We start from the raw sequence: 17,939 nt of genomic DNA, 5'->3' as shown, positions 1-17,939 counted from the left end.
ACAGCTTCCACTCCCGCAGGCACACATTCAATCAAATGCTGGAAGGTTTCTTGGGGAATGGAAACCCATTCTTCATGGAGTGCTGCACTGAGGAGAGGTATCGATGTCGGTTGGTGAGGCCTGGCACAAAGTCAGCATTCCAAAACATCCCATAGGGGTCCTATAGGATTCAAGTCAGGACTCTGTGCAGGCCAGTCCATTACAGGAATGTTATTGTTGTGTAAAAACTCTGCCACAGGCCGTGCATTATGAACAGGTGCTCGATCCTGTTGAAAGATGCAATCAGCATCCCTGAATTGCTCTTCACCAGTGGGAAGCAAGAAGGTGCTCAAAACATCAATGTAGGCCTGTGTTGTGATAGTGCCACGAAAAACAATAAGGGATGGAAACCCCTCCATGAAAAACACAACCACATTATAACACCACCACCTCCGAATTTTACTGTTGGCACTACACATGCTGGCAGATGATGTTCACCAGACATTTGCCATACCCACACCCTGCCATCGGATCGCCACATTGTGTACCATGATTTGTGACTCCACAGAACGTCTTTCCACTGTTCAATCATTCAATGTTTAGATTCTGTATGCCAAGCAAGGTGTCGTTTGGCATAAACTGGCGTGATGTGTGGCTTATGAGCAACCACTCGACCATGAAATCCATGTTTTCTCACATCTGGCCTAACTATCATAGTACTTGCAATGGATCCTGATGCAGTCTGGAATTCCTGTGTGATGGTCTGGATAGATGTCCACCTATTTCGCATTACATCCACTTCAACCATCAGCAGTCTCTGTCAGTCAACAGACGAGATCGGCCTGTACGCTTTTGTGCTGTATGTGTCCCTCCATGTTTCCGCTTCACTGTCACATTGGAAACAGTGAACCTAGGAGTGTGGAAATCTCGCATACAGACGTATGCCACAAGTGACACCCAATCCCCTAACCACTTTCGAAGTCCGTGAGTTCCACAGAGCTCAATTCTGCTCTCACACGATGTCTAATGACTACTGAGGTCACTGATATGGAGTACCTGGCACCAGGTGGCACCACAATGCACCTAATATGAAAAACTTATGTTTTTTGGGGTGTCCAGATACTTTTGATCACATAGTGTAAGTTCAGAATATATGTAATGGCAGCTTTTTATGCAGATACCTTACATCAACAAAAGTCCGTAATTTTGATTAGTCAGAATATGTTAAAAATTAATTTTTCTCAAGCAACCTATTAAAAAATGGGGGAACTGTCTTATATTCATGGTTGTCTTATATTTGGGTAAATACAGTAATTCACTCATCTTTGGGTTGAAAGGTGCAAGACCAATTTCCAGATTTTAACTGGGTTATTTATTTTTGTGCGTGTTAACACAAAACGAAAAAAAGACCTTCTGGTTCAAGTATACAAAATAGGCCTACACCATTTCTCCTCAAATAAAGTTGTCACTATTCTCCCTAAGAATGTTGTACTGGGTAAAAAGTTCTTGGTAAACTTTCCACATAAAACGTGGATAAAATTCCGAGGTTTCAATGACTACCTCCTGCATTATCATCAGAGGCTATGTCTGACTGATGTAGATGATGGAGACAGTCATCAAAACCTGAGGATTTTATCCAAATTTGATGTGGCAATTTTATCAAGAAATTTTTTTCCAAGGACACTGTCATGGAAGACTTCATAGCCAGAATCTTATACTGTTTCTTAATTTCCTATTTCTGGACTAGTAAACTTTTGCCTCAAGAGTTAATTTCCTGTTGTGACTTTTGATACTGCAGTCTGAGACAGAGCAGCTGGAGACAGCGGTCATGTGTGCGTGAGGTTTGCCTGTGTGTGTGTGTGTGTGTGTGTGTGTGTGTGTGTTCGTTTTCCTTTCTCTTATGAAAAAGATTTTGGCTGAAAGCTCAGTGTGTTAGCCTTGTCGTCGTACCTGTCTACAACTCAATGCGTCATCTTCATGGTGAGAAGCAAGCTATCCTTTTCATAACAGTTGTTACTCTAATATGTGTGTTTCCTTCATACCCTTGGCACACCACTCAGCCAAAGGTTACAATAATACAGAGTAGAAAGTTCTGCTCAGATGCCAACAGGTAGATGAATTTTGTATTTCTGTGCATATCTGACAATACATTCCATGTCTGTTCTACATGCATCAGTAGCTGACCTGGTTTTCATTGTAGGTGGTTCACTGATTACCTTAAGGATACAGGGTACTTATAAATGGCGGAAAAATAGAAATTTTTTATGAATTTATTGAATACTATAGTCTTTCATGATTACACTGATATATACCAAATTTTAAAGTTACCATCATGTATGCTGCCACACCCCTTTTACTTCTGTTACAGAAACCAGTATTATTTCAAAAAGAACTGTGAACTTTCTGTTTCCAGCGATTGTACATAAGGTACATTGTATATGTTGGTAACAGTGCAGGTTTATAGTGTCTGTAAATGATTATCTTTGCTAATATTTACTTTTGTTTTGCTGAAGCAGTTTGTTCATGTGTTACTGAATGTTTGTTGCCCAAGTGCTACATATATTTGTGGAAGTGCATATCCTTTAGTGTGCAATAAATACGAATTATGCCACACATCAAGAAATTCAATAAAAGGAAATTCCATGGTAACCAGTTCACAAACAAAGCAATCCACACTGTTGAAAGTAACCTATGTATCAGTTATTCAGGGAAGAAATTCCCACATGGCACACCTCCTGGTAATTCAAATTTTTGTGTTAACAATGACACTGTTTGTAGTGGATTTGTTGTTGTTGTTGTTGTTGTGGGCTTCTTATCTTCTTTGATAAAGGAAGTGGCAAAATGTAAACAATTTGATGGTGTAGGTTTTGTCTGGAAATAACTGAACAACAAAGTACCAGGAAGGGTTTAACATCAAAGTTCATTGTTCTATGTAGATCCTGCAATAAATCTACCTCGAAAATGACTTCAAACATCGCGCATAATTCATATGACATGAATTTGAAGTTAGTGTAAGTAATGCATGCAATAGGACAAGGAAAAAAGGCTGCTCAAATGTTTTGTGGTTTAATGGACCTTCCTCCTCCTCCCAGTAGGTTCAGCAAGTACATAAAATCACTTTTAGGTGCCTTGATGGTTGTGTCTAAAGCATCTGTGAAACATGCAGTAAAGAAACTGTAAGTGGAACCAAGGACATTGCTGTTGCACTTGATGGGATATAGCAATATCGAGGACATTGTTCCTTGAATGGTGTTGTAAGTGCTACTTCTCTGGAGAATGGAAAAGTTGTTGATGTTGAGTGCTTATCTAAGTACTGCCACACCTGCCAAGGTAACACTGAAGGATGTATTGAACATCAGTGTTCTAAGAATTATGATGGTTACAGCAAAAGTATGGAGTGTGATGGAGCTCTACACATATTTCACAGGTCAGTGCCCATTTATAACATTAGATATACGAAGTACCTAGGCGATGGGGACTTTAAGGCTTTCAATACAATTAATGAGTTCAATGTTTATGGAGATACCTTAGTAACAAAACTGGAGTGTTGTGGACATGTGCAAAAGAGGATGGGTGCTAGACTGAGGAAGCTACGAAGAGAAATGAAAGGAAAGTTGCTATCTGATGGAAAATCTCTGTCTGGCTGAGGCAGATTGACAGAAATAAACCTTCTTCAGAGTTATTATGGACTGGCCATTAGACAAATTGCACCTCTGAATGATGTTACAGCAATGAGAAAAGCTGTATGGGCCACCTACTTTCCTAAGTTGTCCACAGATGACCACCCGGATCATGGACATTGCCCTAATGAAGCAGAGTCTTGGTGTGGTTACCAAAAAGCAAAAGAAAGTTGTCAAATATACCATCATAAGCATTCTCCTCCTGAGCCTGCTATAAATAAAATAAATTCAATTTTTAGAGACCTGAGTGACCCTGTTTTGCTTAGTAAATGTCTTCATGGGGGCACTCAGAATACAAATGAAAGTTTGAACCATTGCATACGGGAAAGATTGCCCAAGAACGTTTTTGTTGGACTAAGTACATTAAAAGTTGGTGTACTAGATGCAGTGATATGTTTCAATGATGGAGTGATAGGAAGGTTGGGAGTCATGAGAAATTTAGGCATAAAATGTGGCTCTAATATGAAAGATCAATTGCTACAACAGGTGCATGAGGCTGAAAGATAAGAGGAAGCTTGAACATGAAGAAATGCTGCAGGAATGTTCTGAGGCACAGTTTAATTGGACTCATATCTTCATTTGCAATTTCCCACACATTGTATTTTTCAGAATTCAGGAACAAATATTTCCTAAAGTTTATAAATCATTGTTCTAATTTTTTTCTGTAACTTTCAACCCTCCATACTTATGTAGTAGACCTACGCTTTATTGCAAATCAACTAAATTATAGAAAAAATAACATTTTTATTAGGAAAAAAATTATAAAAATTAAAATGTAAGATTTGATATTTTTTATCCTTGTAATATACATAATAGGTAGAATTAAATAGGTCTGGTACCTCAGCCATCATGTAATGTATATCTGGTAAAAATTTGGTCTCCTTCTAATGTATAACATTGGGTTAAATGGTACCTCAATTTGAGGAAGCATTTTGGAAAAAAAAATTGCATAAATTTCTTTGTGATCTTTTTTAATAACCCTAAGCAGGTTCAAAAATATTCAAAATACTTCTAATTTATTTAGAAAGTGTGCTGTATTAACCGATATCAACAAAAAATCTGTAAAACCATATACAGGGTGATTCAAAAAGAATACCTCAACTTTAGGAATTTAAAACTCTGCAACGACAAAAGGCAGAGCTAAGCACTATCTGTCGGCGAATTAAGGGAGCTATAAAGTTTCATTTAGTTGTACATTTGTTCGCTTGAGGGGCTGTTGACTAGGCGTCAGCGTCAGTTGATGCTAAGATGGCGACCGCTCAACAGAAAGCTTTTTGTGTTATTGAGTACGGCAGAAGTGAATCGACGACAGTTGTTCAGCGTGCATTTCGAACGAAGTATGGTGTTAAACCTCCTGATAGGTGGTGTATTAAACGTTGGTATAAACAGTTTACAGAGAATGGGTGTTTCTGCAAAGGGAAAAGTTCTGGACGGCCGAGAACGAGTGATGAAAATGTAGCACGCATCCAGCAAGCATTTGTTCGCAGCCCAGGAAAATCGACTCACAGAGCTAGCAGAGAGCTGCAAATTCCACAATCAACTGTATGGAGAGTCCTACGAAAAAGGTTAGTTATGAAACCTTATCGTCTGAAATTGGTTCAAGCACTGTCTGCAGCTGATAAGATTAAAACAATCGATTTCTGTGATTTTATCCTTGCTCAAATGGAAACAGATGAATCTTTCGTTTCAAAGATTGTGTTTAGTGATGAAGCAACTTTCCACACTAACGGGAAAGTCAAGCATCACAATGTCTGTATATGGGGCACTGAGAATCCGCGGGAAACAACTCAGTATGAACGTGACTCGCCTAAGGTGAACGTTTTCTGTGCCATTTCAGCCAATAAAGTTTTTGGTCCCTTTTTCTTCGAAGGTGCTACTGTAACTGGACTACAGTATCTGGAGATGTTAGAGAATTGGCTGTTCCCTCAGCTCGAACAAGAAGCACAACAATTCATATTTCAGCAGGATGGAGCGCCACTACATTGGCACTTATCTGTCCATAACTACCTGAACGTCAACTACCCGAGGCGATGGATCGGCCGCCAGGCAGCCCGTGACAGAGCACTTCATCACTGGCCTCCAAGAAGCCGTGATATTACCCTGCGATTTTTTCTTATGGGGGTATGTTAAGGATATGGTGTTTCGGCCACCTCTCCCAGCCACCATTGATGATTTGAAACGAGAAATAACAGCAGCTATCCAAACTGTTACGCCTGATATGCTACAGAGAGTGTGGAACGAGTTGGAGTATCGGGTTGATATTGCTCGAGTGTCTGGAGGGGGCCATATTGAACATCTCTGAACTTGTTTTTGAGTGAAAAAAACCTTTTTAAATACTCTTTGTAATGATGTATAACAGAAGGTTATATTATGTTTCTTTCATTAAATACACATTTTTAAAATTGTGGTATTATTTTTGACTCACCCTGTATATTATAAAAAGTGCCTGAAAGAAATAGGTGTTGAGTTTTACATAACATTGAGCCAGAAAAGTACCCTGTTTCTTAATAAAGTGACTAGTAATGCTCACTGATGTAGAACGTCAATGAATTAGAGTGGGAAGGGTTCATGGGAAAATTCTCAAAAGGTATAAGAAGGCATAAGCATTTATCAGTCACCTTGAAGTGAGCATTCTACTGTGAATTCAGATGCAGACGATAGCACACACAAGCCAGGAAACAGAAAAATGTGCGAGGAGTATAATGACTACACTCTCAATATGGAGCACAATAGATGATGTTGAAAGAAAAGTGATTCTCTGACTGTTGCTGCAAGAGAGATCTCGTTTCCCATAAACCAAATATTACCGAAGTACAACTCCTTTTTTAAATTGTCAAGTTCTGGCAATCTGCCACAAACAGGAGTAGATTCCAGTTGTGACACAGATATTTTCACTTCTCAGATGATTCACTGCAATCTAAAGATTGACAATTAAATTAGACCAGTTGTGGATCATTCCAATGGCACTATTAGCAATAGTTAAATTCCAGATAAAAACCTCTGCACTGACGAGTCAGAAGTTTTGTGGTTTGATGGTTTGGGTTAAGGATACATGCTGCTGTATATAACAAATTTATAATTCTGTAGCTCTGAAAAACTTGTCTGCTTTCAAAAAACCAATGTTAATGGAACATTGAGCAACAACATAACAAATAACACACAAAATTTAGTTAAATGATTAATGGAAAATCTCATATAAAGATGTGAAACAAATACTAACAAAGAGATAGAGGGGCTGGCCAGTACTTACCTCAGCTCAGTACAGCCAATAGATACACAAAAAACAGGACCGAAAATTTACGTTCCTAGCTTTCGGAACAAATGTTCCTTCATCAGGGAGGAGAGAGGGGAAAGAAAGGGAAGAAGGGAAACTGGATTCAGTTACTCACAACCCAGGTTATGAAGCAACAGGGAAAGGAAAACAGGGAGGGTAGCAAGGATGGAGGCATGGTTGTCAGAGGGAAGCCAAAGATATTCCATGCCTCCATCCTTGCTACCCTCCCTGTTTTCCTTTCCTGTTGCTTCATAACCTGGGTTGTGAATAACTGAATCCAGTTTCCCTTCTTCCCTTTCTTTCCCCTCTCTCCTCCCTGATGAAGGAACATTTGTTCCAAAAGCTAGGAACGTAAATTTTCAGTTCTGTTTTTTGTGTATCTATTGGCTGTACTGAGCTGAGGTAAGTACTGGCCAGCCCCTCTATCTCTTTGTTAGTATTTGTTTCACACAATTTAGTTACTCTGAAACTGAAGGAAAGTCAAGTGGTTTGGCATAGAAATGAAATTTTAGTTGTTAGCAGCTGGAGGGACAAAAGGGAAGTTCTCTGCATTTTTCATGCACACTGTGCTGAATATGTTGAAGTTTGTAAACAAAACAGCAAGAAAATTCTTGAAAACTAACACAAAGACTACAATAATGGCATGCCAGGCATTAATCAAGCCAATCAAATGATTTCCTTTTATTCAGCTCTGCAAAAATTATCATTTAGCCAAAAAATTACTCTGTATACTATGGAAATGTATCTCCACAATGGCTAGTTTTACAGTCAGGTAATTTCAGATTGTATCTGTATGGAAGACAGAAAATTAGTACTACTTGTATTAACATTTTACACTCATAAGACTGTTTAAGCATCCATTTACTTGGTAAGCACTTCATCACGAATTTATTAGTGTTTATAAAGCAGTCCCAGATAGCTTAATTTTGAAATGGGTGTCACCATTCCTCAAGATTTGAAGCTCAGTAAGAAATTAGTATAAAATTTTTCCATTTTATGTCTAATAGTACACAAATGGGCTGCTGAGTTACTTTCACAGAGAATACAATTCTTTCTCTCTAAACTAGACATATGAGCAAAAATATTTATTGGGAAGGAATGGCAAATATTGAAGATTTTGGCACACTCTTGTTTTTCACTAATTTTGATTTTGCTATCTGAATTTTTAATTCTGATCAACAGGTACAAGTTCCTACATTTTATTATTTGAAGATCTGGATTCAATGTAACTCTTCCTTTTACAGGATAATTTGATGTCTGGGGTAATAGCTCCTTAACAAGGTCTTTGGAGTCTCTCATCAAGTTCAAAAGAAATAGGCTCACACTCAATTTCCTGAAAGCAGGGTTTTAAACTTTTAAATTCTATCTGTTGCAATCCTACAAAGTGAGCATGCAAAATTAAACACCGTGCACCTCCACAGCCAGCCTAAAGAGGCCGCCTCACATCAGCACAGACAGCGCAGCAAGCGCCACGCCGTGTGCGAAACAGTCTTATACAAGCCAGCGCACCAGGCCCTCAGACACTCCAATGTTTATGTCACAAATATATACTTCACTGCTAGACTGTGCCTTAAAAGTACTCCTTGGTTTCGTGTGTTTGTACTAGTTAATATGTCATTCAGTGTCTTAGTGTACTCCTTCATGTAGAAGCAGATTAAAAGTTGGTTGGTGGACATTCTGATATTGTGTTTGTGCAACATTACAATATTTCTGTTGACAAGTGTGGTATTCTACTCTGCACATTTTGTTTTGCAATTCACTATGGCCAGTATGTCAGTGGAAGAAATTCTTCAAGCCCTTGCTGAACAGCAGCAAGCTCTCACCAATCAACAGCAGGCTCTCTCTCCATGGTATGAAACAATTTGGCAGCATCACTGACACGCCAATATTCAATACTGTTGATGCAACCCCCATGGTTTCCTTCATATGATGAATCTGCAGAAGATTGGGATGCATACAAAAAACACCTTCAGCAACATTTCCAAGCTTTTGTTGTCACCAACCTCAACATGTGTAAGGCTTTCTTTCTGTCATGGATTTCTCCTTGTGTCAGCTAGGTCCTCTCCAGGAACCTACCAGCCTCTCTTTTGCTCTCTGCTCATCACTCATCACTGTTATTGCTGCTCATGCGAGTTCTACTGTTGTCAAAAGCAGTTGAAACAGTCATACAGAGCTTGAGCAGCGAAACTTCATGGGCTTAGCCATAGTTGCCAGTTTGTTACTAAAACTCATTGGGACTCACATGCTATCTCACACTTGGGCCCTGACTGGCAGGTAAGTTCATGAATGTGCTTTACAATGTGAAAATCCCTCTCTCGCAGAAGTTTTGAACATTGTCTAGTCTTTTGAAGTGTATAGAGCAGCAGAAAGTCAGACAGACGCTTGGTCTGAAGTAGCTGCCATTGCTTCTCCTCCTCAGCCACTGTCAGTTAGCTCACAGGGGGAAGATGACGTCACGGTGGTGAAATCGTGCTCTCCACAATGCTTGGTGCAGTGCCATGTTAAACAGCAACAACAGTCAGCATCACAACTGTGGACGCGTGCTCCTGTCCCGTCATGCCCTAGCTGTTTGGTTCAACATGAGCAGGCTGTGTATCAAAGTGTTTGGCTGTATGAGACTACTGTAAAAGAAAGGGACATATTGCTTCCGTGAGTAGCTCTCCACCTCCTCCATCAAACATGAATGTGGATGTGAACAGTTTTTCACACGCGACAGAAGCCCCAAACAAACTGTACATTGAAGTATGTGTTATGGACATGATGTTAAACATGCAAGTAGACCTGGGTGCGGCGGTGACTTTGATAAATTCTCAAACCTATGTTGATCTTGGATCACCGGGGTCATCCCCTGTCTCTTGTTGGTTGGGGAGTTACAACAAACAACAAATACCCACACTGGGGCAGTTTTCTATTCCCATAGTGTATAAAGCAGCTGTTCAGCCTTTGACCTTCATGCTAGTGGATGATGCCAACAGAGGAAACGTATTTCAGTTAGATGCCTTCAAAACTTCTGGATTCTCTATTTCTGACAAAGTGCATCCGCTATCAGATCAAGTTCTGTACTAAGAACTGGACACACTTTGCTCGGAATTTTCCTCACCGTTTTGAGAATGTTTTGGATGTGCTATCAATTACAAGGCTCACACCACAATGAAACTGACAGCACGCTCCTGTTTTTCTCATGCCCGCTCAAACTCAATGGCTTTACAGGAGCAAGTCATATCAGAACTCTATCAACTTACATAATTCAGTGTTGTCACACCTGTCTCCACTAATGAATGGTCTACTCCATTGGTAATTTTTGCAAAATCTGACTGTCACCTTCAGCTCTGGTGATTTTAAAACATCAGTAAATTCATAGCCTATTATTGATACCTATCCCTTACCCCATCAAGATGAACTCTTAGCACAGCTTTCCTGGAGTTAATATTTTTCCAAAATAGACTTGTCAGAAGCCTACTTGCAACTGCCTCTGCATGATGGTTCCAAACGCATCCTCATACTGAATACCCCCTTTGGGTTATACCAATACTGGTGCCTATCACTCAGTGTAGCTAGCATTTCTGCTATTTTCCAATGATTTTTGGAGCAGCTCACGGTCTCTGTGGCGAGACATATTAACTACCTGGATCATATTGTGGTCTCCGGTTGCCCATCAGATGAACACTTGACAAATCTTTGTGCCTCATTCACAGTGGTGCAGGCTGCCAAGTTACATTTTAACTTAGACAAACAGCAATTTTTTCAGCTGCCTATCATCTATCTAGGTTTTGAAATCTCACGTGCAGGTGTCAAGCCTTTAAAGCCAGCATATCTATGCCATTGCCACTTTGCCATTCCTATCACTGTCAAAGAGTTGCAGGTCTTTCTCAGAAAGATTGCGTACTACCATAAATTTCTTTCTGATGCAGCCACAGTGACTCAGTCCCTTCATGCTCTCTTACATAAATGTGTTCCTTTTCACTGGTTACCCACCTGTGAGCTTGCTTTTACCCTGATGAAGTCAAAATTACACTTGGTACCTTGCATGGTTACCTTCCAACCACTCCAAGATCTTGTTTTGGCCACAGACATCTCCCAGTGTGGCTGTGGGGCTGTTCTTGCACACAAATACACAGACAGTTCTGAGCACGCAATTGCATATGCTTCCAAACTCTGAATTAGGCACTACAGTGCTACTCACAGATAGAAAAAGAAGCACTTGTTATTGTGTATGCACTAAAAACATCTCTTGTTTTCCTATATGGTTTTAAATTTCATTTGAGTACTGATCATAAATCTCTGGTTTCTCTTTTTCATCCTTCAGCATCTCTTCCAGACAAAGCAGCCCTTTGCCAGCAACGCTAGGTCTGTTTCTGTCACACTATAACTACAAGATTCATTTCCACCTCACAGCACAACACGGTAATGCTGATGCTGTTTTTCAGTTGCTGATTGGCCCCCAATCCAGAACTTGATCAGGATGGACTGTTGTGTTTCCATTTATACGTTGAAGCCCAAAACATCGTGGATGGTTTCCCCATTACCAGCTCTCAGATTTTGGCGGCTGTCATGGTCGATCCTGTTTTATGTCAGGTTGTTCTATTTGTCCACCACGGCTGACCGGATACGCCACTGGGCCAGGCATCAGATCCCTTGTGCAATTATTATGCTCTCCATTCTTGATGGTGTGTTACTATTAGCTACTGAAGAGTCAGTGCCCAGGGTAGTGATCCTGTCTGCATTGCCGTGGGGCTTCATGCGCCTTCTCCACCTGGACCATTGGGGTGTTCCTCATACAAAATTTTTGGCCCACAATCGTGTGCTTTGGCCAGATATTGACAATGAGATCATGCATGTTGTGTCCGCTTGCCTGAAGTGCACCACCCATCAAGCAGCACTACAGGTGTCTCTTTCCTTGTCTCTCACCCCCCAACATCTCTGGAAGCATATTCATGCTGATTTTGCGGGTTGCTTCCTAAACTCCTTTTGAATTGTAGTAGTTGATGCTTTCTCAAAGTTTCCTTATGTGGTTCCTTTCCCATACTCATCCACAGCAGCTATGGTCATGGCCCTCGCAATTATTTTCTCCTTGTAAGGATCACTGAATATGCTGTTGACAGACACCCACAATTTGTGTCTCAGGATTTCAAAGATTTTTGTACAGAGTGACATCTGACGTGTTGCATCTGCTCCATTTCATCATCAGTCCAATGGTAGGGTGAAGTGGTTGGTCATTACATTCAAAACTCAAGCCAAAAAAAGACATCACACTATCTTCTCCCAAGGAAGCCCTCAATAGATCCTTGAACTCATATAGGATCCCTCCAGCTGTCAATCATAACCCAGCAGAACTGCTTTATATGGCCACCACTGCCACTCCTTCACCTGCTTCGACTGATGCCCAGCCATCCACCAGCAACTGCCTCACAGCAGTTCCACCTGCCTCCGCCGTCTGGGCCCACAGATTTGGCCGATGCTTTAAGTGGATAACAGCAATCATCCATCAGTTCTGAGGCTGCTGCCTCTGCCTCGTGCGCACCTCCAACGGCTTGGTGTCACAACACTAAGACCAGTCACCCCCATAAATGTCCAACCAAGCACCGGAGACCCTGCCACTCCTGGGTCTACCTCCACCATCCACGCTGGTCCCCTAGCATGGTCCATACCCCCCTCTGACTCCTGCACTGTCTGTGTTCTGGAAGCCATTACCACCGGGCAGAATAGTTAGCACCAGGCCACCTCTGTCTACGCAGCCCGTCACCGCCACTGTCGCCTTTGTCTTCTCTGCTGCTTCCATTGCCAAGTGCCTGCCAGGATGTGGACATGTGTCTCCATCATTGGTACTCCCTTATGGTCTCTCGCAGGAGAGTGGATGCCACACCTGCGCCATTTCAGACTGTATTCTCCAGAAGTCATCCCCTTCCGAGGAAGGCATGGACACCTCCTTGGAGAACACCTTTCCCGAAGGGGGAAAGAGTATTATAATCCCATACAGTGAACATGTATAATTGAACAGTGCACACATCCACAGCTGGCCTAAAGAGACCACCTCACATCAGCACAGATGGCGCAGCAAGTGCCACCATTTATGTGACAAATGTGTACTTCACTGGTAGACTGTGCCTTAATGTACTCCTTTGTTTTGTGAGTTTGTACTGATTACTATGTCATTCAGCATTAGCATAATCCTTCATGTGGAAGCGGATTAAAAGTTGATTGGTGGGAATGCTGATATTGTGTTTGTGCAACAATAGTATCGTTACTTACGAGCCTGGCTATTTTCCAGCTCTGTGTGTGTGTGTGTGTGTGTGTGTGTGTGTGTGTGTGTGTGTGTGTGTGTGTGTGTGAAAGAGAGAGAGAGAGAGAGAGAGAGAGAGAGAGAGAGAGAGAGAGAGAGAGAGAATACATTATCTATCTGATTTTGACAGTACCTTAACAATTAAGTTCACTGAACAATGTACTGCTACACAGCTTCACACACAACATACATAAATATTAACTGCGCAATAATCCGGACTAACAGATACAAGCAAATTCATTTTCACATCCATACAATTGTGCATTATCTTTTCCTTTTTTTTGACAGTGACAGATTAAAAATTACCTTTCACAACCATCAGAAATATCACCACATTCATATACATGAATGCCATGTTTTCCTGGTTCCAATCCATCTATAGTACCATCAATTACACAAGTATCATTGTCAAGTTGTAGAAATCTGATAACACCCTTTATATGACCATCTGCCCGCCCGCAGTCATTTCCAACCATTGCAACAGCTGCAGTTTTACATACACCACCTGGAATATTATGGATATTTGAGCCATCTTGGTTTACGTACCAAACAGATAAATTAAAAACATTTATGATCACAGAAACATTTTGAAAACATATGCATCTCGAAAAATTTATTAAATTTTGAGTTATATCTTCTGAAATAACTCAGGACAGGACACAAAATTCTCTATAGTAAACAATATAATACATCCAAACAACATTATAAGAAGGACCCTTGCCTAATCACTGATTACATACTTTATGCAGATACATGACAAATTATTTTATATTTTCAGAGTTCACAAAACTAATGCTAAAAATATGTTTTTTCCATCTCTGGACTATCTTTTTTATGTCAATGAAAAAGTGTTTGAATGTTGTTACAAAAAGTAGAAATTTCATGTAAATGAACTTGTGCACTTGAAAAACCAGAGAAAAATTTGTCATTTATCTTTTCTTTGTGAACTGTCATTTATTAGTCTCATACATTACATAATCTAAATCATTTGATTCAGGTATAGGAGAATATCAGATATTGTTGTAAAGCTTCACCATAAACGTAGAACAACTGATGTTAATAATAGCCTCCTAATAATAGGTTGGTTGGTTGGTTTGGGGAAGGAGACCAGACAGCGTGGTCATCGGTCTCATCGGATTAGGGAAGGATGGGGAAGGAAGTCGGCCGTGCCCTTTCAGAGGAACCATCCCGGCATTTGCCTGGAGTGATTTAGGGAAATCACGGAAAATCTAAATCAGGATGGCCGGACGCGGGATTGAACCGTCGTCCTCCCGAATGCGAGTCCAGTGTCTTCTAATAATAATATGATTTGTTACATACATAATAAAATCTAATACTAAGTTATCAATTGCTCAAATTATGGTTTCAGCCTCCATGAACATTTCTCCCACAGAATTTGTTGTAGCCTTATTCATAGAATCCCTGGCTTCATATGAAATACTTTTTGCCCATCAATTTATTACATACTGTCATCCCCATGTACTGTGAAGTCCATGCATTCAATTTCAATTTGTGTGCAGGTAGCATACAATTCTTTTTGTGTCTCGTGTTGTATGTGTGGTTAAACTGATACAGCTCAAGTAATTTTTGTCTGCCGTGGAAGAAGGTTATAACTCATAAATGTATATGGAGGGAGCAGTTAGAAACTGCAGTTTCCACAATAACAGGTTGCAAGATTCTTTTTGCTGTTTAATACACACTTATCTGACACTATTCCTCTGCATTTTCAGCATTCGAGATATAGTATTTGAACTTTCCTAGAAAATTATACCATACTGAATGACTGATTCAAAATAACTATGATATGCTACTTTTTGTGTAGTGACATAAGTAGAAGTTGTTAGTACTTGCATTTCAAATGCAAAACTGTTCAATTTATTTGATAGGAATTCAATATGTATATTCCAGCTTAAGTTCTTGTCCACATTTAGTCCAAGGAATTTGATCATGTCAACTTCTTTCATAAGTTGATTGTTATGCAGTTACTTTCTCTAACAATTTGAAAGGTTTGCAATAGAAACAGGGTGATAATTTCTCATGTTTTCTCTCAACACTATCTTGAACACAAGTTTGGCTTTGGCATACTTTAACACATTAGGAAAGCATCCTTGTTTGAAAAATTGGTTGATTATTTAAGTGAAAGAGGCGCTACTATGAGATACACAACTTTGTGGTTATCCCATCCCATCCAGCAGAGTTTTTACTTGTTAATGACAATATACCATTTTCCACATCCTTTTTGAGACTTATTTCAAAGCTGTGATATACTCAGATTCTTTGTGGAGTCCAAAGGGATTTATGTTACTCTAATATTCAGCTATGTCAACATCTGACACATTGATGAAAAATTCTTACACTCTGACATTTGAAGCTGTGTTTATAGTAAAGCTTTTATATACCTTAATCCTAGATATTTCAGGACTACTAACTCTAACTCTTATTTGGTAATGGACCACACTAGCTTTGACTTACGTTTTAAAATGAACTTGTATTCATTTGGCTGCTTTCATAACATTTTTTAAATGTAGCATCATAATGTCTAACATACTCAGTAATACGTCTGTTTTAATTAAATTTCAGTGCCTCTTCTAGGCACTAGAAATTTTTGTACATTGATTTATCCATTTAAGTTTACCAGTCACTGGAAAACTGGGAAAGTTTCATGAAACATTTCAAGAAACAAAATAAAAATATTCATCACAGTGCCAATACCACATCAAATGGTCTCTGAACAGGTGATATGTTACTACACTGTAAACTGATCATGGAGGCTCAAGAGGAAAAAAGACAGTGGATATCTAGTCCCAGAATGTATCAAAGGATGGTACGCATGAGACATGGGTCAACTGATACTTAAAATAGAAGATACCCAAGTTCCATCACCTACCAAAAGAAAGGAAAATGAGACATATACTTTGAATACGAAAGTCATCCAGAATCCCACGCGAAAGTCACAGAAAGATGGGGCAAATTCAAGTCAATATTGAAATACGTGAAACAAACAAAATCTGAAAACTTATAAGAATCAGAGTGGGCAGCTGAGTCAGAGCTCAGAAGGAGAAAAACAGACACTATCAGAGAATATGGCAGAAACAATAGTGAGAAATATCACATTTTGTTTACAGTTACATTTGCAATCACTGGGTAAGTAGAAGTTTTTTCTATGTCTGTCAACTAAAAGAGGAGAAAGGTCTTTCACATAACCTCTGTTGAATCCTACTGGTAATATTTCAAGTCCAGTCACATTAAATCTGTTGTTTGTTATTTACAGGTCCCATGGCTTGTAACTGAGATGTATTACTATGGGGTGGAAAATGCCAGTTAATTTACAACTGTAATGGACTTCCTCAGTGAAAAATATGGCCACTTACACAATTGTCTTTTACATTAACTGTAAGCTATGTTTAATTTTTTCTTTTCCACATACAATGATCTACATACATACAAAAGATACACACAAAAAGGCTTCTCTTATCACACTAAGCCTGAGCAGTGGATACTGTAAGTTACTTCTTCTAGTATATGTTTAAGAATGTTGTGACTAATTGTTGATAGTAAACTTCATTAGGAAGTAGATGTGCTGCGAGGTGGTTGTCAGGATACACAACTGTTTAAATAGCAATCTACAAGTGGTTATAGTGTAAACACCATATATTATCATTATTGCACACTTCTGTGCAATCCACACACTTCTTCAATGAAGAGTTGTGCCATATTAAAGGTTGCTTCAAATAGATACACCCAATTTCAGGAGACTATAGCTCCTAAGTGAAAGTAGATAGAAAATTGGGGTAATTTTAACTTATGCATACAAACTAAAAATTTATCTTGACATCAGTTATAAGTTGATGGTTCATTTGGTTGCCTGTAGGAAACTCCCTAGAGCACTTCACTCACTTGCTCATTCATTACCCAACATGCGTAGAATTGAGATGGCAACAACAGAGCAACAAAATACATTTTTATATTCTCTACTTCAACAGGTGCAATTCATACAACAGTGCAGAAGGAGTTTTGTTCAGAGTACAGCACTGCAACTCCTACAGCTCAAAGCATTCAACAATGGCAACAACAGTTTCAAGACACTAGTTGTTTATGTAAGATGAAATCCACATGTAACCATCACATGCTAATTCAAGACATATACCACACTCAACAGAGATTTGTATGTAGTCCACAGAAATCTGCTCATCACACCAGCGAAGATTTAGCCTTTCCTTGAGCATCTCTTCAGTAAGTTTTGCAGTAACATTTGTGTTTCATGCTGTACAGGATACAAGTGGTCATAGTGGTGATAAATGAGAATATGTCGTTTTTTAATTCATTCTGGGTGTGGAAAGGGTAGATAGTTTCCTTCCACATTTAATGGTTACTGATGAAGCTACATTCCAATTAAGCAGAAAAGTGCACCACTGCAACATGAATATGGGAAACAGAGTAGCCACATACCATACTCGAGCACAAGAAACAGACTCCAAAGCTTCACACCTTTTGTAATATCTCCAGAGAAAAGATTCAAGGCCTCTTCTTCTTTGTGAAAAAGACGGTAACATGAATCGTGTACCTGGATACGTTTAAGATCTGGCTTTTTCCATGATTGTGAGATCATGCCAAAAATTTTATTTATTAGCATGAGCAAGAGAGTGAGTGAGTGAGCGAGTGAGCAAGCAAGGTGCTCCAGGGAGTCCCCTACAGGCAACCACATGAACCAACAAGCAATAACTGG

The 17,939-nt window shown here is 39.6% G+C and overlaps 1 protein-coding gene across 2 annotated transcripts in view; it reads right to left on the bottom strand.

Annotated features, from left to right (window-relative positions):
• Positions 1-17,939, bottom strand: part of LOC124723015 (copper chaperone for superoxide dismutase) — a 92,083-nt gene that overhangs the window by 44,459 nt on the left and 29,685 nt on the right. For both annotated transcript variants that reach the window (XM_047248190.1, XM_047248191.1), the window contains exon 3: positions 13,520-13,718. In XM_047248190.1, coding sequence (XP_047104146.1) covers positions 13,520-13,718 — 199 coding nt within the window. The remainder of the gene's footprint in view (positions 1-13,519; positions 13,719-17,939) is intronic.

The sequence above is a fragment of the Schistocerca piceifrons genome, chromosome X, assembly GCF_021461385.2.
Source record: "Schistocerca piceifrons isolate TAMUIC-IGC-003096 chromosome X, iqSchPice1.1, whole genome shotgun sequence".
Taxonomy (NCBI): Eukaryota; Metazoa; Arthropoda; class Insecta; order Orthoptera; family Acrididae; genus Schistocerca; species Schistocerca piceifrons.
The sequence above is the reverse complement of the archived record's forward strand: the minus strand, read 5'-3'. Positions and strand labels throughout refer to the sequence as shown.